Raw genomic sequence first — 23,405 nt, 5'->3', positions numbered from 1 at the left:
GAGTGAATCAATAAAAAAAAAATGTAATGGTTGTATCAACTCGCATTATGAACAGTATAGTACAGGACTCATGCATTTCTCACAGGATATTTTTTCTTAATGTCATGTAACAGCATTCCTAGTGGTCCATCTTTGTATTGGTTTCCACGCCAGTAGGTCCACTCAATTACATCTAAGTGATCTTTCAACATATTTTGAGTGCGGTTCCCTCTTAGTCTCCATATAGTTGACTTGCAAACACCCCAAAGACGTTCCAGGTTCTGTGTATGTGCACCTGTAATGGGGTCGACAAAATATTCCTGATGGTTCACAGTCAGATGATTATAACCTTCATTCTGAAGATGGTGATAAGACCTCCATCCATCTGAAATAATGGAGCTGCCCCGTCGAACATGCTTCTTTATAAGGGGCATGAGATGGCCTGCTGAACGGTGGCGCACAATCTTAAGAATGGGTCTCCTTCTGTCATCCTTGAGGCCTAGCATTCCGAACACCCATGAACTTCGGTTACAGGCCCGTCCTCTGTTATACTGAAATTCAGAAATTCAAAGTAAAGATTCTAAACTCTGGACAAACCATAGTAAACCAACAAAATGGCTCTGCAGTCATTTAGATTAGTAGACAATAAATTAGTAATCAAACTTTCATAATTGTGATGTTCTCAAAGGACAACACTATACTGTTTTTAGGTTATGTAATGTATTGTCTCGACACTCCCTAGCTGTGGTTACCATCAATGTATCTTAACATTAACTTAACTTTAAACAGACTAGCATACCTTTCTTTTATGGCCAAATTTGCTTTCATCGATCATAACGAGTTCTCCTCTTCTTCCAACAGCTTGTTTGCCTCTCCTCCTCATTCTCTTCATCGCAGATTTGCAAACTCTCCGCATCTTGTCAGCAAGTTTGCTCAGGGCTGCAGAGCTCCCAGTTATCCCTTCCTGTAGCATGTCCACTTGCCGCAAACGAAGACCTTGAGCAAACCTGTAATAGATAAATCAAAATTCTGAAATTTAGAGGTGGCTGTTGAAGTCAATTTCTTAAATTGTCATTGATTACCGTATCTTAAGCCCATTTTCTTTGCTGATGCATAATCCTTTCTCAGACCAGACCAGACCCTCTGTACAAAGCAAAGCGTAGAACAAGGGGCTGGTTTTTACCAGGCTACTAAGACATAAATCCAGTACTATTTTTGGACTTGGGGATTATTATGAAATATCACGTTTTATGGATAAGCCTACAGCACAATATGTACATAGCTTTTAACTTTTAGAAGGTTATGAATCCACTCACCTGTATATGAAATGCATCCATGTGTGCAGCCCAACATGAGAATTTTCAAACAGAGAACCATTTTGGATGGACCTGGTGACTGATTTCCTTTTGTGACAAGAATCTCGGCATATCCTGACAATTACATATTGAGGTTATTTTTGAGTAGACAGCAGTGGTCAAAACATGCCATGCCAATATAGCTACACAAAGTTATCAAGCAAGGAAAGCCTATGGTGAATATGTTCATACTTGTCTATGATATATCAAATCCATCAGTTGCCTACATCACTTGCTCCAGTTTAGACATATTACCCTGATATAATGCATAAAAATAAATTATAACAGTTTTCCCCTATAGACTAACAAAAAGTACACGCATACTCACCAGGCTGACTCCTTTGTGCCATATGGCTTTCTCAACTTCAGGAGATGACAGCAAGAGGGACAATTCATTGATTTTCGAAGTAGAGCTTGTTTCATTAACCACTTGCAAAACCTATGTTTTTCTTTGGGAGATTGTCTAAAATGTATTCTACTTAAAAGCTCGTAATGTGACACCATTTTCAAAAGTCTTGGAGCGATAGAGAAAACACAGCTCCTTGGCGATCTGAACTCGAAGTTCCCTCGACCATGGAAAAATGCGGACAGCCAATGAATTCTCGCAGAATAATGATTGACATTACTGTGTACCAGTCAGTATTTACCACCCGCCTACTTACTTCCTTCCTTCCATCCAATCACCAAAAAGAACCCGCGAAAGTCTGACCTTTCTTTTGGCGCTTGATGAAGAGTGAGCAGTTGGAAATTTCGTGGCGGAAAACAGAAAAAGAAAATGGTAAGTGAAGTTCTATCCAGTAAATCTAACTCGTGGAAATGGTAACATTAACAATTTTGTCGTATAATGTAGTGTTGGTAATTGACAACCCACTACCTTGAGGTGTAGATATACTCACTGGATAGTGCTAGCATACCAAGGGGAAAGCATTTCTTAGCTAACCTAAATTGAACGAATTTGCACGAAATATTTTGAAACGTTATGTTTTTAATAAATTACATGAATTAAAAATGTCCATATATAGAAAGCTCTCCTCTGCCTTACAAGTGGCTGGTGGTGTCAAAAGTCAAACAGCGACAGTACATCTCCAGTGTGTTACTAGCCGAGGACCAGATTAGCTTAACTGTCATGATAGCTAGTGTGAGCAAGTAATCTGAGTGAAGAAGGCTCAAGTGGCATCATTATGTATTTTGCCACTAGTGTCAAACTTAACGGAGTGGTAATGCATTAGCCATGCTATGTGTATTTAATAAGGTTCGCAGTGCTTCATACTACTTCGGAGTAAATGTAGCCACTTCAACGTATAGCATAGCTGGTTAAACGACGTCCATGCCTTTAGCAAAATGACAACCCCTAGGATAAGTAATAAGGGATAGCCTAGTCTTTATCGTGGAATATCTCCCGACAGAGTGATGCAACAGAGCCCGACGTGTTATCCCGCTTATCATACGGCTACTTGCCAAAACATGAGAGAAAACTTCACGTATGCATATATATAATAATATAATTTATAATATCGTACAGATCATTCACTTATCACAATGGAACTTCGTGGAAAGTGAAAGGCAATCAGCTGCGTTCTAAAGAATGTTTCAAGTTCAAATTCTGTTGCAAACTATTTGTTTATCCGCGGAAGCCACGAAACGGCAATACAATAATTTGAAAAGATGTTTGTGTGAAGTTCCCTCTCCTCCTTTGGCAAGTAGCCCTATGATAAGGGGCCGCTACGCGTCGGACTGCGTTGCATCACTAGGGCCTTATACTGTACATGTGCCACTGAGATCAGATCAGTTTATCGTATCGTATTCGCGTGTAGGTGTGAAGATTTTCAAGGGAAACGGCTCTTGTCGTTACCTGTATACATGTGCAAAATGTGAAGCTGTTACATTGCCTCGGGCATGCGCAAAGACCACGGAGATGTGCTCCCACCTGGTTTGTTTACTAACAACATCAACGTGGATCCGCATCTGGAACAGGCAGTGTAGTGGCTTAAAGTTCCCTTCCTTCTATCAGCATATAGTTCTCAATATTTTCTTTGAATAACCACTCTCGGATGGAAAGAAAACGAGTCTACGCGTGGATGTGTTTCAACAACGGTAGAAAACTGTGTTTGCTCCGTCTTTTACTGGACTCATAATTATATGACAGTGGTATTAGTTACAGTTGAGACACCCGAAATAACTTGCATGCGCAGCAATCCTGAGACGTGATTTTTAGTTTGCACATGAATACTAACGTCTTCTTTGATCCCAGGAAATTTAAGCACATAACCCATCTCCCTTACGGAGATATTGGCGAAAGTTGTTTAACCTACTTCATTGCAAACGTCTAGTTTTTCAAACGTGTCTAGTTTTTGTGCAGTAGTGAATAGAGTCTCAGTCTACTACACCATACATAGCATATCATGTTTGTAGAAAATGATTAATGTGCAACAAATGCCAATAAGTATATTTAAATTAAATGATTCACATTGCAAGCAAAATGGTGCGGCTGGAGCACAGGGAGGGACAACGGTGACGCAGTTTGGATGTAGCGACAAACATTTATGTGCTGTAACAAACAGTGTTAACCAGTATGTGAGTAACGTGGCTTTTATTAAAACATAGCGTGTGTAATGTGTAGCTATTTCATTCCGTTTATTAACCTTTCCGGCTGTCTGTATTACTAGCCAGCAGCAGACGTAAAGGAAAGGGAGCATTTTACTCCCCGGCAATCTCTCTACAAACTTCCATATAGACGCGGGATCAGCAGAGGAAAATCTACTTTCCTTTTGGGAGAAACCAGGCCAGTCGTTCCCACGACTACAGCACCTTGCAAAACGAATTATATGCGTTCCAGCAACAGGTGCTGCGAGTGAGCGCTCCTTCAGTGCAGCAGGGCGCGTCATAGAAGCCAGGCGCTCTCGCCTGAATCCTGACACTGTAGATGCTATTTTATTCCTGCATAGTGCTAAGACAAATTCTAAATAGAACGAAGGTTAGGCATATCAGCAGAGGTATATTTTGGTTACATTAGGATGGCTACGTTTATAGCTTGCGTTTTGGGCGCACCACAATGCCAAGAAGTTTGTCGCGACTGTAATGGCATATTTCATTGTGGGGGTGATTGATAGCTGAAGGCTTACGAGACACGGCGTTTTCCGATGTTTTACTGAGTCCTCTCTGTCTCTATCACACACACACACACACACACACACACACTAACGGAAGCAAAAAAGGTTTAAATTAAGTGACATCCCTCAAATGTCGCGTCTCCCGCAAACCTGCAAGCTATGAGTCAGCTGTCAGTATTGGAAGAAGCCTTAACGTCTCGAAGATGAAACTTCCTGGGTTATTTTGTTTCGTTAGGCTATTAGTTATATTTTAAAACAGCCAGTCACATTGTAGCCTACCACTCATGGAATAAGGAATTTCAAAGAGATGATGGAGTGAACTTTCTAGCCTCCTGTCACCGTCTCCCCCCAGTCACGCACGGCCTCCCCCATGACACATCGGCCTGATTTGACACGCCCTTTTCTAAGCCGAACGATCGTGGTAAACCACCTCTCTCGAAAGCTTCAGACGATCGGCGGAAAAACGAACAGTTCACATGTAGACCCCTTATACATGAGGCAATTGTAACACGTTCGCGAGTTTCTATCGTGGTAGAAGCGATGTAACAGCTTTACATTGACGCATGTATAAGGGGCTACTCTGTCGGTAGATATTGCACGATAATGACCGCCTCGCAGAACGTTATCCCTAAGCCTACTTATTAAACGTAGTAGCCTATGCAAAAAAACACAGCTCAAGTCAATGGTTTGCCTAGCGTGCCATTTGAGTCATCAACCATTACCAGTGTTTCCCACACATTGACGAGACTATGGCGCACCGCCATAGTCTAATTTCGGCCGCCATAGTCTCTGCGTGCACATGTTTTTTTTTTTTTGCTCAGACGAAGTTCGTGTCGCTCTCATTGGGATTGCATGAAAGCACGAAGTTCGGCTGTCTGCCTGCGACTGTGCCGAAAACAAAACACTGTTGAGAAGATATGTTAGTGTTTCCCCTACCATTGTATAAGGGGGGCGCCCCACCCCCCCAACGGCACCCCCCCCTGAAAGGTCAAGTTAACTTTGCTCAATTTAATTTTCTAAAAAGCGCCAGATCACCAGGTCAGTTAAGGATACCTTTCCTATAGAACAGGTATATACTCTATAGCTTGTTATTTTATTAAACACAATAAATAGCTTTGTGTTATTTATCTTATTTGCACAACGGCATGTCATTTTTGTCACTAGATGATCGCGCGTTTACAAGTGTCCTCTGCTCTCTGTATGCGCAAGGCGGACTTCTGCCCTGATGCGCACACAACGTTACTTTCTGTTTGAAGATAAGATAGCAGTTAGTAGTTGCCGGCCATCTAAACCATCTAAAATGCATATTTTTGCTCGCAATATATTTGGAAATACAGACAAAAAGCTGTCCGATTTGAATGGGGGTATTTATTCATGTATATTTTGTCATCACTCGATCTTGAGAGATGTCTTCAAGTAACGTTAATGTTCCAAAGTGAAACATTCTAATGTGTGCACCCAGTCTCAGAGAGTTACTAGCCAGACTAGCGGTAGCTACTGAAAGAATGCCATGGATCCAGCAAAGCGTAGAGCTAAACGAATGTATGAATATGAACACCGGGCGTTCTTGCCTGAATGGGAGGAATTATTTGCGGAGCGAAATGGAAAACCCCGTCGCTTAATATGCAGACGTCACGGTCGCATTTTAAAGCCTTGAACTTGGATGCTAACATAGCCCAGGAGTTCCTAAAACCAGAGCTGGGCAAGCACAAGGTACATTCTTTGATACATCAGTCAGAGAAACAGACTCGGCTCAGTAGTCTGAAACGGTCACGTTGGCATCGTATCAGGTGTCATGGAATATTGCTCGATCAAAAAAGTAATATAGTGAGGGAGAGTTTGAAAATTGAACAGAGGATATCTGACATTAACTATAATGAGCACCTTTAGACCATAATAGTCTTCAATGTGTTTATTTTTGTGCCATATTTTAAATCTACATTTGTTAATTTCTCTTCCTAAAACAAAGGGAGGCAACTGCTGATATCAAGCTCTTCTCCAGGCACAGTCGGTTTCTCTGCTTTGTTTTGATCAGTCATTGCAGAGAAGGAGGCCTCACATTAATATGTGGAGGCAAAGTGTAGTAGCTGTTCCTAAGCTTTCTCTCCCGGGTCAGGGTGGTCTTGCTCCACACAAATCCCAAACAAAATCTCAGCAGATGTCTTCAATATGTTTAAATTTGTGCCATATTTTAAATCTCAATTTGTTAATTTATCTTCCTAAAACCCACTAGAGGACACTATTTAAAAGGTTATTAAAAAAAAAAAAATCTTATGGGGGAGCATGCCCCCAGACCCCCCTAGTTTTTCTTCTCCCCCCCAAAAGTGGGAAGCTCCCGCGAAATCAGGAATTTTAGGCCGAAAAAACATCCCCACGCCCCCCCTAGCCCCCCCCCCCCCCAAAGTGGTAAACTGGTAAACATGCCCCCCCCCCCGGACATGTGCGCGCCACGCCCCCCCCCCCCCCCCCATAGTCTCCAAAATTTCTGTGGGAAACACTGATTACCGAAGATAGATTTTGTTCATCAATTAATCTGATAGGTCTATATGGAAGCTCATTTCCTCAGTAAAGCATTGGTAAAAGGGGGAAAAGTCATGTAAAGCCAATGAGACAAGTCAACATTTGAAGTCTTTATTCCATAATTATGTCTCTTTTATGTCATAATTTGGACTTCACATGAGTTTTCAATTTTTCCTGTGGGAATGGGTTTCTATAACCAGAGGCTATTGTGCACAATGTACTTAATGTTCAAAGTTATTCAGTGTAAATCTTCTGTAAACTAAAACTTTTAACTTGATCTTTATTTAGCCTAAAGCAAAGAAGAAGACAAATGTCCGAAAACAAGATGAGATGACAGACATCACACAGCCTGGAAATGATCCAAATTGTACAGGTGATGAGCCATACAGCCTACTGATACTTTTTATATTAAAAATGAGCTTGTCCAATTAAATGTAGATTTGAATGTGAATTTGTTGTGTCCTTATAGACAATGGAGGCTCAGCAGCAACACCCAGCTCAACACCCAGCAGCATCAGCAGTCTTGGCTTAGGTAATGGTTTCTCTGGTTTCTTTTTTACAGTGTTATTACTGTATTAAAATACACAATACAAAAACAGACCCCAGAAGACTGTACACACTCAACATATAACGCACAACAAACCATAGCCATGAAATAACAGATAACGTACAACAGACTATAACCAGGTTATGCAAAAAGCAGTGGGAAAATTACTAAGGTCATTCTCACCAATACTAAAACATGTAGCATAGGCAGACGTGAATCTGAGGCAAAAAACACGTTGCTATTGACTGCAGTCATTATACAGAAATAACTGACCAGCGAACGTTGAGAAGGCCCATTCAAAGTGAATGAAGCCCCCTGCAACATTATAGAGAGCTGTATAATAATCATTTTTCATAGTGTTAAAATATAGGTCACAACCATGCCCCTGTATGTGATATCAACTGAATCAAGTTCTTTATTGTATGACTTTAACTATCTCTCATCTATCCTGTGATTCAGTAGGTATTATAAATCATCATTATCATGACCTGCACTTTTTTTTTCATTCTATCAAGGATCATCAGTCCCCATGGTTGAGTTTTTAGTGGCCAAGATCCAGTGGCAAGCCAAACTGATCTATGATCTGGAGAAAGAACGTGATTTTCTCCGTGCTCAAGTCCAGGGGGGGATAAAGAAGACCTCAAGTGAGTACATTTACGCATTAGCTGACACTTTTATCCAAAGCGACTTACATTTGCCAATTTTCAATTACATCAGGGCCACTTTTCAGTAGAGCAATTTAGGATTAAGTGCCTTGCTTAAGGGCATACAGTATGTAATAACAATTATTGTTGTCTCATCTGTCTGATACCTTAAAGACCATCCCAAAATGTCGAAGCTGACAGTCGATGATCAGGATGATGATACCGACATGGAAGATAGAGATGACCTCCCCCCATCCTCCACAAATATTAGCGACACTTCAGACAGCGACACTCCAAGACACAAGCCTCATCTGCCCCGGTCATCTCCAGGGGCAACTGGGAGAGCTCATATGAGAGGTAATAATGGCTTTACTTGAACCCTCACTCAGTAAATGATAAGCCTAACTGAAATGAAAATACTATATCAATATAAGATGTTTTGGAAAATATCCAGTGAAAAAAGTAGAGTACAGTACAACTAGTAATGGAAAGACATTTAAATTATCTTGATTTTTATAAATAATTGAAGAATGGGATCCCATCCACAGCAGTGTGTGACCGGACTGGTGGAGGCGCCAGGCTGTAGTGGCTGTGTATGGTTCTTCTACACGCTACTGAGGCTCCTGTTTGTTAAATCAATAAATTGCCAATATGTCTTTCTTCAAACTTCAATCATCTAATTAACCAAACACCAAACAAGATTTGAAAGGGAAATAAATAGTCTTTCAAACTGTATAATTGTTTAATGCCAAAAAGCCTTGCTACCACAGAGAAATAATGTACCAACTAGGGTTGGTAATGAATAATCGATGATCGATTAATTGCCGTTAAGAATTAATTCAAATAAAATTCCAAGCCTAATGAATAATCGTTCCCACGCATTATGAGAACAGAACATAAATATAGCATAACTCGGATGCCGCTACGTGGACTTGTGTTATTGTTATGCCGCGGTGTATTATGGGAGAGTTACACCGCTGTTCACCTGTCAGAGAAATATGTGTTGATGTATTTACAGTTAATCTTTGTCTGAGTGTTCGATAACAGTAAAGAGTGTGGAACCCATCAGTGACTCGAGCTCATTCTTGACATCCCCACAGTAACATAAGATAACGTATTTTACTACGACTTTCTATAGCAGACGAGCAAAGATGAAGAGAGCTAAGAGAAGTGTAGTGTGGGACCATTTCACAAGAAAAGCCGATAAAGTTCACTGTAGTTACTGTGACGCTGTATTTATTTACCATAGTACAACGTCTCCTCTAAGGGTGGCTTTACACGACAACGCTCCCGGGTGAAAACGACAAAATATTTTATCAGATGTGCCTTTCGTTTAGATGGCGACAGCGTTTTGGGGACTTAAAAACGCAAAAAAATGAACCCACCCTCCAGAGTGGAAATCTTAAAAACGCTCCACCGTTGCGTTCCCGTCTAAAGGGTTGAAAACGCAAAAGTGTGCTCTGAGCTGCTCACGCTGGCTATCCTCGCATACGCGTTGACATCATATCCATGTGCAGTACAGCCAAACAACAACAAACATGTCGGATTATTTCCATTACTCGGAGATTCAAGCTGCCTTGATATCTATCCAGGAGTCATTTCAGCAAATAAACCGAGTAATCACAGATAAAACAGAACAGAGAAGGCGCATTAATTACACTAGGTCTCGTAGCTAGACTGTTCTATCCCTTGTAGCCTACGTCGCTTTGGCCAAAGGCGTCTGCTAAATGACTAAATGTAAATGTACACGAACACTGCAAATGTAAGTGAATGAATACATAAATAAGCTCCCAATCGCGTTAAAATAGCCATAGTGGAATAGAATGGACACATATACATCCTGCAGTACCTCCACGTCTACACCGATTAAGTTCAGTTTCACACACTTTTGCGTCACCGTCTGCATGCAGATTTCCACCCAAAGACTCTCGTCTAAACACGAAATTAAAAGTGGGAACGCAACGCCACTTTTGCGGTTTGTGTTCAGATCGTTGTCGTGTAAAGCTAGCCTAATATATCATTTAAGAAACATTCATCCGACTGTAAAGTCCATCGAAACCAACACCAGTGGTGGGCTACAGCAGCAAACCATTCAGGCTACACTAGCTAGGAGGACCTGTGATGACAAGCGAGCCAACGAAATCACCAAACGAGTAGTAAATATGATTGTCAAAGACATGTTGCCTTTAAGTCTGGCTGACGGTGAGGGTTTCAGGGAACTCATGGGATTTATTGAGCCAGGGTATCATATCCCATGTAGAAAAACATTGACCAACCGTTTGGAGCAACAGTTTGCTGAGAAGAAGGCTGAGGTAAAAAAGAAGCTAGCTAATGTTGACGTTGCTTTAACAACTGACTGCTGGACTGCCTTGACTACGGAGAGCTACATAACAGTGACATGTCACTACATTGAGAAAGACTGGCAAGTGAAATCGGCAGTCCTTCTCACAGAGAGTTTTTCAGAGAGACATACTCCCGACAATTTAGCCGATAAACTTAAGGAATCCGTGGATGACTGGGGGCTAGCTGGCCGAGTAGTTGCTTGTGTCCATGACAACGCCAGGAATATAGTTGCGGCAAATTATCCCACTCGAGTGAGTTGGCAGTCACTCCCCTGCTTTGCACATACCGTACCTTACAGTTAGCCATCAATGATGGCTTTACACTTGACTTGCATAGGGTCATCGCAGCAGCTGGGAGGTTAGTGAAACATTTCAACCACAGCACACCTGCTACCAAGGCATTGAATGAGAAGCAAGAACAGCTACAACTGCCAAATAGGCCGTAAGGTGAACACGGTTTTCGTTTCAGCCCGTTCCACTCACTGGCATCTACACAATCTTTAGCTTATAAAAAAGAACGAGTCGTGGTTAGTTACCAAAAAAAAGTTCGTCGCTGATTTTCCAGTCGATTGTCTATATGGCTTTGTTTTATGCAGAACTAGAGACTTCAGAGCGTAATAAGATTTTTGTCGGGAGCCGTGCCACGGTTCGACACGTGATCATGCTACACCAATGAGAAGGCTGCATTTGTCAACAGAATGGAAAAATGGCGGCTCCCGTGTGGTTAGAAACATCGTTAAAGATAGAGGAAAACATCCGAACATCCTCAAAAGTGGGCTAAATTAATTCTAATTAGTGCTGTATACATAGCCGCGTCCAAGAATAACAATGAGGCAAATATACGATAATGTTATTTTTATGTTAAGTTATTTACATCAAGTTTGACATACATGGGAATACCCATTACTGAAGATCTTACATGGACTGTGAACACCCACCGAAGAAATCAAGGCAAAGACTGTACTTCCTACATCAGCTGAGGAAGTTCAGCACCATCAGCTGTGTGTCCTGACAGCATCACTTGGTATGGGAACTGTACAGCCTGTGACTGCAGCACCGAATCATCAGAGCATCTCTCCATATTCTGCAGGAGACCTATAAGAAAAGACCTACCTACCAGCGCCCAAGGTATTGTAACTAGGATTCCTAACATCCTGACCATGGACTTTTCAAAACACTGAGGTCAGGCAAACGTCTCTGCTGCTACAAGACCAGAACAGAGAGACTGAGGAGGAGCTTCTTTCCTCAAGCATTCCTTATCCTGAACACACACAATGACTATAAAACATCAATTACACCTTTTTTCACACACTGCTCTTTAAACTCCCTCTTGCTATTTATGAAAAATATTTCTTGATCTTTCTTTCTCCACACTCGCACAGAAAAAACAGTAGTATTTTCATGTACGTGACAAATAAACCTCCATGTATCAATAAAAGGCAGTAATTGTAAATACCAATGACCATCTGTTTGTTCATTCATTCTTCCACAAATGAAAACAACACTAATGAACCATAAAAACACTCTTCATGAAACATGAAATATGATAAATAAAACTGTACAAAACTGAATAAGAAATAACAGATTAGGGACACTCAGTCCTCACTGTTAGTGTCAGTGTCAGGACAGTTATCTTCCAGTTCCTACAGCAACGACATAGGTCAACTACATGCAACACAATCCTGCAGAAAAACATCTGTCTGTCTCACAGGCACCTTTGCAGCCACCGTGTATCACATGCAAAACACTGTCAGGGGCTGGATTTCTAGTCATCCAGGTGACGTGCAAGTTCCCATCCTCTATTTGCCAACCATATCCAGCAGGTGATGGAGCACTTATATTATGTTTGAGACAGGACCTCATTATTGCAGCCTGGTAGTTTGCCCTTTTGCAGTGCTGATGGAGGGCATCAGTGGTAGGGGGAATGGATAATTCTGGCAAGGCTGATGATGCCATACAGAAAGCCTTGAACCTAGCTTTATTTACATTATCAGCAGCCGACTGATCATATAAGTGGCATACATACTGGCAAAGAAATGCAAATGTTGACTGCTCCAAGTTTAAGTTAGTACCTAAACTTTTAAAAGCCTTTAGGTACTCATCTTTCTCACATGCAACAGAAAATGTCTTTCTTTTTCCTTTGCCATAAAAGGCACTTGTGGAGTCACACCCAGAGAATGTTTGAATTCCGATCAAGGCTGAACACACACTGGTTCCAAGAGCTGATGACACCTCGGTAATGTCAATGATACATGTCCTGTTGCCAGTCCCTGTGAAAACATATAAAGTGCATGGCAAATCTGTCTGCACACTTACAGCAATGACTGCCACATCTGTAGATGCCAGACAGTGTAGCGGGTTAAAACGGAAACAGGGTTCACCTTACAGCCTATATGAGGATGTGCATGTGTGTGAGTGTGAGTGTGCACACACTGGGCACCTTCACGAGGCTTCTCTCCAGTCTTCTCTTCCACACACACACACACACACACAAACAGAGTTGAAGACCTTGCATATGAAAATGCCAGTGAAAATGCCTTTACATATTGTAAACATATAAAAGGTCAGGCACATTTATGTGGACCTTCCCTGCCATGTACTATCAGGTGACGTTTTAAAGACCAAGCTTGTTTAGAAGTTTTTCCACATGGCATGAGTATCAACATATGCATTTGAGAAGGGCAAACTTCACACTTCAGAATTCAAGCATTTAAGTGGCTTTTCTTCACTGTGCAACCGCTGATGGCATTTCAGACTTGATGTCCTAGTGCAGTGTTTCTCAACCACTGGGCCGTTGCACTTATCATCCTTATTACTACTGTATTTTGTGCTGTGTCTTATTGATATAATGTATTTAACCCTTATTTAATGTTAATCACAATTACAAACGAGGGTCTGACAGGGCTTACAATTAGGTGTGAATGCTCCAGATCAATGAGGAAAAGTCAACCCCCTCGCTGGATTTCTAAAGTTGGGATGATTATTGTATTTCTGTAAGTGTGTGTGTGTGGGAGAGAGAGAATCTGGGAGTGGAGCTGTAATGTTATAGGGGAATGAGGGTTTATTGTTGTGAATGAAATCTCACCTGTGAGTGTGTGTGTGCGTGTGTAGGCTATGTGTCGATGTGGAGTGAAATGTGTGTGTAGCCTACTGTATGTGGGGTGTGTGTGTTTGTATGTGGAGTGTGTGTGTGGTTGTTGCCACCTTAAGTTTTTGCCCATTTTCTTAAATCCATAGTGTCAAAGTTAGTTAAACTCGCAGGCAAACATAGTTTTTGCAGGGGCAGTGAACCAGCTCAAGGATCACCTTTGGAGCTGGTGGAAGTGACATCCAGAGTCATAATTCTTGTCTTTGTTCATCTGTCAGACGATGTCATCATTTCTTTGTGATTTCTAAGAAATGCTCATGAGTTCTTACAATGTTGCATGGAATTGTTTGTGTATCATCTAAGCCTATGATTTCTCATAGTAAAGATCACCTCAGCTGACGTAGGAAGTACAGTCTTTGCCTTGATTTCTTCGGTGGGTATTCCCATGTATGTTAAACTTGATGTAAATGACTTAACATAAAAATAACATTATCGTATATTTGCCTCATTGTTATTCTTGGACGCGGCTATCTATACAGCACTAATTAGAATTAATTTAGCCCACTTTTAAGGATGTTCGGATGTTTTCCTCTATCTTTAACGATGTTTCTAACCACACGGGAGCCGCCATTTTTCCATTCTGTTGACAAATGCAGCCTTCTCATTGGTGTAGCATGATCACGTGTCGAACCGTGGCACGGCTCCCGACAAAAATCTTATTACGCTCTGAAGTCTCTAGTTCTGCATAAAACAAAGCCATATAGACAATCGACTGGAAAATCAGCGACGAACTTTTTTTTGGTAACTAACCACGACTCGTTCTTTTTTATAAGCTAAAGATTGTGTAGATGCCAGTGAGTGGAACGGGATTCGTTTTCTAAAGGACTTTTCGTGCTTCACCTTGCGGCCTAAAAACACCGCCTGATCCAGTCCTGCAAAACGCGATGGAATTCGGTCTGTGATATGTTTGAGAGGTTGATGGAACAGCGATGGGCTGTCACTGCAGTGCTTTCCAATCGTGCAGTGACAAAACTTCAAAATGCCAGAACCCTCGAGATGAAAGACGAACACTGGCAGCTCATGGAAGACTCCTTGTCAGTGTTGAAGGCACTTAAGTGTGCTACAACTGTGTTGTCTTCAGAGACGGAGGTCTCAATCTCGAGCACATATCCGATCACCTTCAGCCTGAAAAATGTTCATCTGAGGAGTGATGGAGGCCACTCCAAAATAGAAGCGTTAAAGGCCAAAGTGCGCTCTCAGCTGGCCAAACGAATGAAGGTACGTCTGTTTAATAATACATTACATGTGTTTTACTTTCCCTAGAACTAATAGCAATTTTTGCATAAGCTATTGATAGACAGACTCCAATGTTCTTTTTTCTGCCTCTCCAGATCGATTCGGACAACTTTCCTTCAACGTCGCCCGCAATGATTGCTATGATCTTAGACCCTCGCCACAAACATTTGGGATTTCTCCAGCCTTCACAAAGGTTGACCTTAAAGGATGCATTACTTGACATCGCGGCCACCACTTCTGTTGAACAGATTGATGTAACTGAGAGCGCTGAAGCACTGCCGCGGAGTGCTACTGCAAGTGCCATAGCTGCGCTTGTGGGTGAAAATTACACGGCTCGTCCCAATGATGTAGATGCCGAATTGGATAGCTACCTCAACGACCAGCCACCTCTCCTGGATTCAAATCCCACAGACTGGTGGAAAACAGGGATTAAAGCAAAAAAAAATCATCTGACTGAAAAAAAAAATCGGCACTCACTTTGGGTCGTGGCTGCATACCGCCTTGATATTTGATCTTCATATTATCACGATATTATCACTTACTAGTTCAAAGCTAGGGCATAAAACCAATATTTTTTGCAAGACTTCACCATTCTTGTTAATGGGCTATACATGACAAAACGATTTACTGAAATCCAGGGGCATTTAAAAAAAAATGGGGGCACTTTTAGAAACTTGTGAAATAACATTTAGGCCTAACCTTTGTTCAAAATAATAAACACACTTATGTAGGCTTACAGTATATGAACAATTGTCATCAAATGGCAATAATAAGACTATTAGCATTAGTCTACAGATACAAAGTGTTTTCTTAGATTTTTTTGAACAAAAACCAAACAGACAACGTAAATTAGACAATCATATTCAAAAGTATTCTATTATAGTAATAACAACTAATACAATCTTATTAGAGGTAAAAAAAAAAAAAAAAACTATTAACAATCGTTTTTTTTCTTTCTTTTTTTTATAATAACACATTATATTTATGGATTTTTGTGTTACCTTTAATCATGTACCTACCATAGTAGGCCTACAGGAAATACAGATTAGACTAGTTAGCTAGCATGCAAGCCAGCCTTTGTAGCCAACGTTAGCTAACTAACATTAAACTAGCTTAACCGAACTAAATCATTTCTAAAAGTATTATTACTAGTTATCATTCAACGTAGGCGATGTGTGTCGCTTGGTGCTTGGTGACGAAATGCCATGTATTTCTGAATGTTTTTGCTCCCCTTGATGGAGTCAGCAGAAGAATGTACCTGTGCTGGATTGACAAGGATTTGGGCAACTCGTTGTCCACAATTCCGACATGCCTTGAAAACAAAACCGGGTCTTTTTCTCTTCGTCATCGTCTTCCTCCACCCAGTCAATCTAGCTTTCATTTTTGACAGTCGCTGGGTGTATGAATTTTATATTTTAGAACCTGAGCTGGTGACAGAGACTGCGCTGATCCTCATTACAGTGCATGAAATGCCCTGTATTGTTATTCCTAGGCTTCTTCTTCTTCTTCTTCTTATTCTTGTTACCTTTTTCTGCGATTAATTCAGCCCGAACCGCTTAACGTAGAAACTTCATTCAAACTTTGTCGCGTAGGTCTTGTAAACGACACTTATGCTATGTATTTTTCACTTTTCTAAACTTTATACTTTTTAAGATATTAAAGAAAAACGAATATAAATGTCTCCCATTGACTTACATTGGGCCATTATGACATCATAATAGGGTCTTTAAACTGGCTTGCACCTGTGCTTCACTGACAGCTGCACCAAATCAAAGGAACCTCTACTCTCTCTGTCCCTCTCAATTTAACTGTAACTAGGAACATTAAAACACCATCCATTCTCTATTTTTTTTTCTGTCCATCTCTCCATCTTTCTCTCTCAGTCAACTTTCTCTCACACTCAATCTCTCTTCTTCAATCCATTTTTATCTCCTTTTTTCAATATTTTCACTCTCTCTTTATCTCTTCATCCAGAGCCACTCTTGTTCACTATTCTTTCCTTCTTCCACTCTTCTTTCCTTTCTTATTTTCTTCTTTCACTCTTCTTTCCTTTGTTCTTTCCTTCTTTCACTCTTCTTTCTTTTCTTATTTCCTTCTTCCACTCTTCTTTCCTTCCTTCACTCTTCTTTCCTTTCTTCTTTCATTATTTCACTCTTCTTTCTTTTCTTCTTTCCTCCTTCCACTCTTCTTTCCTTTCTTAACTCTTCTTTCTTTTCTTCTTTCCTTCTTCCACTCTTCTTTCCTTTCTTCTTTCCTTCTTTCACTCTTCTTTCTTTTCTTCTTCCTTTCTTAACCTTTGCATTTCATGCACTGGTATTTCCTTCAGGAAATGCATTTTCTAGTTTCTCCTCCCTCTCGCACTCACAGCCAGGTCTGATTAGGAAGCGCTCCAAATATTTTTTGTTAGAACGTTCATTTCTTCACGCGAAAATCAAAACATTAAATGGCAACTGACCGGGTCATAGGCTACGATGTTTTTGGCAAGTTCATTAAATTATTATTACAGAAAATTATAATTTACTCTTATACATTTTAGGGGCAAAATTACATTTCTTAGGGGCAGTTTTGCCCTTTGCCCTCGTGTATTTCCGACGCTGCAAATCATATCAGTGCCCCCCCCTCCCTATTTTGTTTCTCTTCGGATCTGCATCGATCTCATTTTTGGCCTTATGCGAGCCGAGTTTACGGAAATCCGTCATAGCGACGGAAAACTTTAATCCATGGGAAAAACAACGCAAAGAGATACCCAAGACTGGCTTAATTGGCACAGTGCAATCTATGCACACCTGTGACATCCGTTCCATCTGAACGATTTTTTTCAGCTGCCGGACTGACAGTGAATCGACTGCGCACTCGTCTTACCCCAGAACACGTGAATATGTTAATTTTCATGAATAAAAACACATAGATGGGCCTGTGATAGGTAATGCCCAGGCAGTCCAGGCAGGCAATTGTTTTATAGCCTGATGTGTGTTAGCCATTTCTCATAGTTTTACGTTAAGTAGCATAGGCTAAGTTCAAATGTAATTGTCAAATAATTAGGCTTCCGCCAGCGTCGAGAAGCTGACGTTTAGAAGGATGGACGTAAGTCATAGAACCGTGTTTATTTATTTGTTTTTTAAATTAAATTATTTTCCAATGTTATTATTAAATAAACTTTATTCATTTTTCAAAAGTGCTGGCAGTGATGCGTTGCATCTGTTAAAATCCGTTTCATGGATTACAAAATGGCGTATTTCCTTAAAGATATTTTTGAGAAAATTCAGTCCTGTTGTGTGCGTCATGCCTTAGCAAATAATCGATTAATTGTTCAATAACGTTATTAATGTTCGAACATGAAATCTCCTGTAAAGTCCCATCCCTAGTACCAACCAAAAGTTTTACTTTACTTTACACATACTTTTTGTGCTAACTTTAACTTGTAGCTATAATTTGGCTTAGAGCAATATCAGCCATAAGTGTGTTTTTTTTTCATGTTTTCCTTTCTCTCTCTCTCTTTCTCTCACGCTTTTTTTCGTATTAGTCAAAGGGCCAGATGAGGCAATCCGGAGATACAATAAAGTGCTCAAAACATTCAGCCGGGTCAGCACCATGACGGAGGCCTTCCGAATCAACGGAGTGGACAGGGGCACCATTAAGATGACAGCCCCCATTGCTGAGCTTCAAATTGTTGATCCTGACTTATTTAATAGCCTTAAATTTAATCCTCCTTCTGACACCCTACTGTCCTTTGCCAAAAAATGTGCTTCTAAGATTACGCCAGAAAAGCGCATTATAATAGAAGACATGAAATCCAGAGGCAAACTTCTGCCCTTACTTATGAAGTATTAAATGTTGTAATGTTGAGCTTGTATGTTGAGCTTTAATGTGTCTCCAATTTAAGTCAGAATCCTGATGACATTTGATGGCCAGGACAGTTAGGTAATGTTCAGTAATGTTCAGTAATGTTGAGCTTGGTTTAGCTTGTATGTTGAGCTTGTACACTGTAAAATGTGATAAGTTGCGTTTACTTGAAGGAATCCAGGAAACCGGTTGCCTTGAACAAGTCAAGTACATTGAAATAGAATTTTCAAGTTAGGTGTACTATGGAGGCTAAGTACATCTTACTTGAAAATTCTATTTCAATGTACTTGACTTGTTCAAGGCAACCGGTTTCCTGGACTCCTCCAAGTAAACGCAACTTATCACATTTTACTGGGTATTGAGCTTTAATGTTCAGTAATGTTGAGCTTGGTTTAGCTTGCCCAGGCTACATTTTATATTGGATAAAAGAGAGTGGGGGAGAGAGAGAGAGTAAAAGAGAGTGGGGGAGAGTGAGAGGAAGAGAGGTGGGAGAGAGAGGGATTGAGAGAGAGAAGGGGGAGAGAGTGAAAAAGCAAGAGGAAGAGAGAGAGAGGCTTACATCTTCCTACCAACTAAAAAAAAATGTATCCTTATTTTTGCTTATTCATTTTTGTGTTTACATATTTTGACTCTGGATGTCTTCTGTCTTCTTCTATTCTTTAATAAAAGAGATATTTGTAGCCTATTTGTGCTAAATTGGCTGTGTGTTTGTTGTGTACTGTGTGCTGTAATGCACTTAATAAGTGTGAATAGGAGGCCACTTTAGATAAGGGAACACATGAGACTTACTTAGTGCCAAATTAATTGTGAATTAAATGTGAAAAGACACAACTTTAGAATAGGGAACCTATCCTGCATTACAAAGACTTCATTATGAGTAATTTGTACACTATTATCCCTTGTGGTTTTGTATCTAATTCCATATGAGTAGACCATCTTTGATAAATATTATTAGGGGTGAATAACTGTTCTTGTGTTACTACCACCTTACAAGCCCCATACTGAACCATGCGTATTTAGATCATAATTCATATGCAACAACTTACTTAATAGCTATAAATTAGGGCTATTTAGGAGCTTATATAGGGTAAATTCTTAATTAAATGTCTATTATGGGTAGAATAAGGTCATGCAGAATAAAGCATTAACGAGTGATTTACAAAGAGTAATAAGTAGCTAGTTCGCTACTAATACACATGTAGTAAGTAGCCAATTATTGGTGAATATGTGTGTCTTAATATAAAGTGTTACCAAATGTTCTGTTAGCACTGCGAAAAGGCGACACAAAGGATTCACAAGAGGGTCAAATAATTTAAGAATCTCTGCTCTCATTTAACAGAGCAATGACCATGTTGCGGCGCTCATTTTAACGCCACAGCAGGTTGCGATTAAAGGCCACTTATTGACGCGCATCAGACATTAATGTTTTTGTTTCCCATTGTAAACTTCTAAACTACCTGATTATGTTATTATTTAAGCTACGCAGGCCGTCAGTTTTCTTTAATAGGCTAATTTAGAAGCAGAAATAGATATTTGGCCGGCTTATCATTAAAATGTCGGGCAAATGAAAAACATTTTTCTCTAGCGGAACCTCTGGTTCAGAGAGGACCATCAGAAGACGTCAAGTGGACGTTTTGGAAGGACCGAATGCGAACGTCCCACAGAGGACCACAGGTAAAGGTTACGGGGACATTTTTAAAGGACGTCCTGGGGACATATGCTGAGAGACCAAATAAGAACGTTCCCTAAAAGTCCGTTTTAAGGCTCATGCGAACGTCCCGCAGTGGACCACAGGTAAAGGTAACGGGGACGTTTTTGAAGGACGTCCTGGGGACGTATGCTGAGAGACCAAATAAGAACGTTCCCTAAAAGTCCATTTTAAGGCTCATGCGAACGTCCCGCAGTGGACCACAAGTAAAGGTTACGGGGACGTTTTTGAAGGACGTCCTGGGGACGTATGCTGAGAGACCAAATAAGAACGTTCCCTAAAAGTCCGTTTTAAGGCTCATGCGAACGTCACGCATGAGGACCACAGGTAAAGGTAACGGGGACGTTTTTGAAGGACGTCCTGGGGACGTGTGCTGAGAGACCAAATTATAATGTTCCCTAAAAGTCCGATTTAAGACTCATGCGAACGTTACAGAAGGACCAAACGTAGACTTGCTACGAACGTCAAAAATGTTCTTGTAACGTCCTCTAGCACGGACCAATTGGGGACGATTGGGGACCTTGTGAATGTCCTGTTAACGTCCTGGGGACGTTCCCTGTTTGCGGGGTTGATTCCCCCGGCACCTACGCCAGGATCCTGTTTGTTGATTTCAGCTCGGCATTCAACACCATCGCCCCAGCTCTCCTCCAAGACAAGCTAACACAGCTGAACTTGCCTGAGCCCACCTGCAGGTGGATCACTGACTTCCTGTCAGACAGGAAGCAGCGAGTGAGGCTGGGTAAGCTTGTCTCGGAGCCTCGGACCATCAGCTCTGGAGCCCCACAAGGCTGTGTGCTCTCTCCTTTACTTTTCTCCAGGGGTGGTCCATCAGGGCCAGCAAGGCCATCTCTGCTGGCCTAAACATCATCAGAAAATAAATGTAATAAAATACATTTCATTTTAATATTTTCTTTTCATAAATATGTATTAAATTATTCCCCATAGTCCATTCTCTTCATTTCATAGTTTCCAGTGTTGTTTATTTATGATAGAGCTTTCATCCAATCATATTTCAGCTATTATGTGTTGCCAGGCTCCGAGAAATCTTCCCAGAGGCCTTCACAATTAACAGTGAGGGCGCCTGTAGTGTTGCCAGGCTCCATGAAATCTTCCCCGAGGCCTTCAGAATTAACAGTGAAGGCGCCTGTACATCTGATTGGTTATCACAACTGGCTGTTTCAGTTCATTTAAGTTGAATGAACTGAAACAGACAGTTGTGATAACCAATCAGATTTCGAGTTGGCGACATTGGGGCCAGCTAGCAGGCATCACATTGAACGTGACACGTACACGTTCTTTGATTGGATACGCACTAGCGCGGCAGACTGAGGCAGTGCCTCAGGGAGTGCTCATTTTAGTTGCAGATGGTGGTGGTGAATTAGCGAAAACGTAAATTTCAGTTTATTTTCAACCCACAATGGCTGAAGGAGAAGATATTGATCTGGGGCCGTATTCACAAAGCTTTTTATCTTATCACTAAGAGTGCTCCTAACTCGCGCTAAAACATTTTACGTAGGAGTAATTTCTTAAAAGTGATTCACAACGCCTCTGAGACCTACTCATACTAAGGATAATACAAACTCCTAAGCTTAAGATAAAAGCACCGTTGCTATGGATGACGTCGATTCTCATGCACGAGTTTAGAAGGGGTGAGGACGGTGATTGGTTGTTGACAGGCTCTCTCATTAAAAACTCATTCGTGACGTCCCTCTAACAATCCCACTATATCAACTGAAAATAAGAGAATAACCTAGGGTTCAAATTAAGTCATATTAAATAGTTATGGACAGTGCAGTTAGCAGAATGCACACGCATGATGACAAGTTTGTGCATCCAACGGGAATGACACTTTGCACGTTAAGAGAAATAGAAAGCGATCAATATAAAATATGGCAATTGCATGTAATCAAGGCAGTAATAATTAAAGCACCCAGCAAACTGTTAGGCTATTATATTTCCAGCCCTTGACCACTTCAAATATCAGCACATACGGCCCTTCAAGCCCTCCAATCTTAATTGATCAAAGCGAAACGAACGTGGAACGTAGCCTAAGCGAAAGCCTACTGGTCCCAGGACCAATAGCCACTGTCAACCAGCGCAGGGACGTGCAGTCATAGGAGGCAGGGGAGGCAGAGCCTCACCTGTCATTTTGAAAAGTAAAAAAAGAAAATATTTAAAAAAAATTTTTTTTTTAAATATAATAATCATATATATTTATGTATTATAAAATAAATATTCATATTTCTCTAGTTATCTGTGTTACGAGTGTCATTTCTGCATGATTCCGATCATTTCGAGCATTTTTATTATCAAAATCGCAGAGCATTTCCGGTTCCCAGTGACAGTGATCAGCCAATGAACATGGACGTGCCGTCAAGGGAGGCAGATGCATTGGAGTCTATGGGCAGGGTAGGCAGTGCCTCCCCTAGGATTGCGCAATCACTCCAAACTGGGTTTCACGCATGCATGCGCAAGCGTAGAACCTTTTGAGTTGAGCTGAAAACGCATTGAAAAATATTGCTAGTGAGGCACGCAGTACCACTGCTTCAAGAAGGGAGGCGAGCGAGAGGGCACTTGTTGGGTATATGATCTGACGTTGGATTTCTTCTTCACTTCTACTTGAGCTTGACAGCGAAAATGGAAGATTGCATTGCTAACCTGAAGCAGTTCTCAAAACTGGACTTTCAGTCCAAACAAGAAATGATTGATAATGGGAGACCAATGCCGGAGCTAAAAGGTTTGCTTCAAACGACGGGACAGAAGGTATTGGAGTGTTTCACGTTTCCCAACGGGACTACATATTCATGCGAAACACAGACCTCGCTAAAGGCTGCTGGCGCAGGAAAAATGCCTTGAAGTTGTGAGCAGACTAGGTGCTATTCCTGAGCTAAATACTGACTGCATTCGCTCAAGAAGAGGAGGGAAATCGCGGGATAAGACAACGAATTTCCACTGAACTATACGGATAGTCGT

At 41.0% G+C, this 23,405-nt stretch overlaps 1 protein-coding gene across 1 annotated transcript; it reads left to right on the top strand.

Annotated features, from left to right (window-relative positions):
- Positions 1–2,080: 2,080 nt before the first annotated feature.
- On the top strand, positions 2,081–18,712 carry LOC308372875 (uncharacterized protein; the record flags this gene model as incomplete). The annotated part of the gene is made up of 8 exons (XM_080848222.1): positions 2,081–2,112; positions 7,253–7,337; positions 7,434–7,496; positions 8,027–8,155; positions 8,330–8,512; positions 14,727–14,863; positions 14,977–15,199; positions 18,405–18,712. The coding sequence occupies exons 1-8, from the start codon at positions 2,110–2,112 to the stop codon at positions 18,710–18,712; spliced, it is 1,131 nt and encodes a 376-aa protein (XP_080704348.1). The 5' UTR covers positions 2,081–2,109.
- Positions 18,713–23,405: the final 4,693 nt, after the last annotated feature.

Source organism: Sprattus sprattus, assembly GCF_963457725.1.
Source record: "Sprattus sprattus genome assembly, chromosome: 11".
Taxonomy (NCBI): domain Eukaryota; kingdom Metazoa; phylum Chordata; class Actinopteri; order Clupeiformes; family Clupeidae; genus Sprattus; species Sprattus sprattus.
The sequence above is the reverse complement of the archived record's forward strand: the minus strand, read 5'-3'. Positions and strand labels throughout refer to the sequence as shown.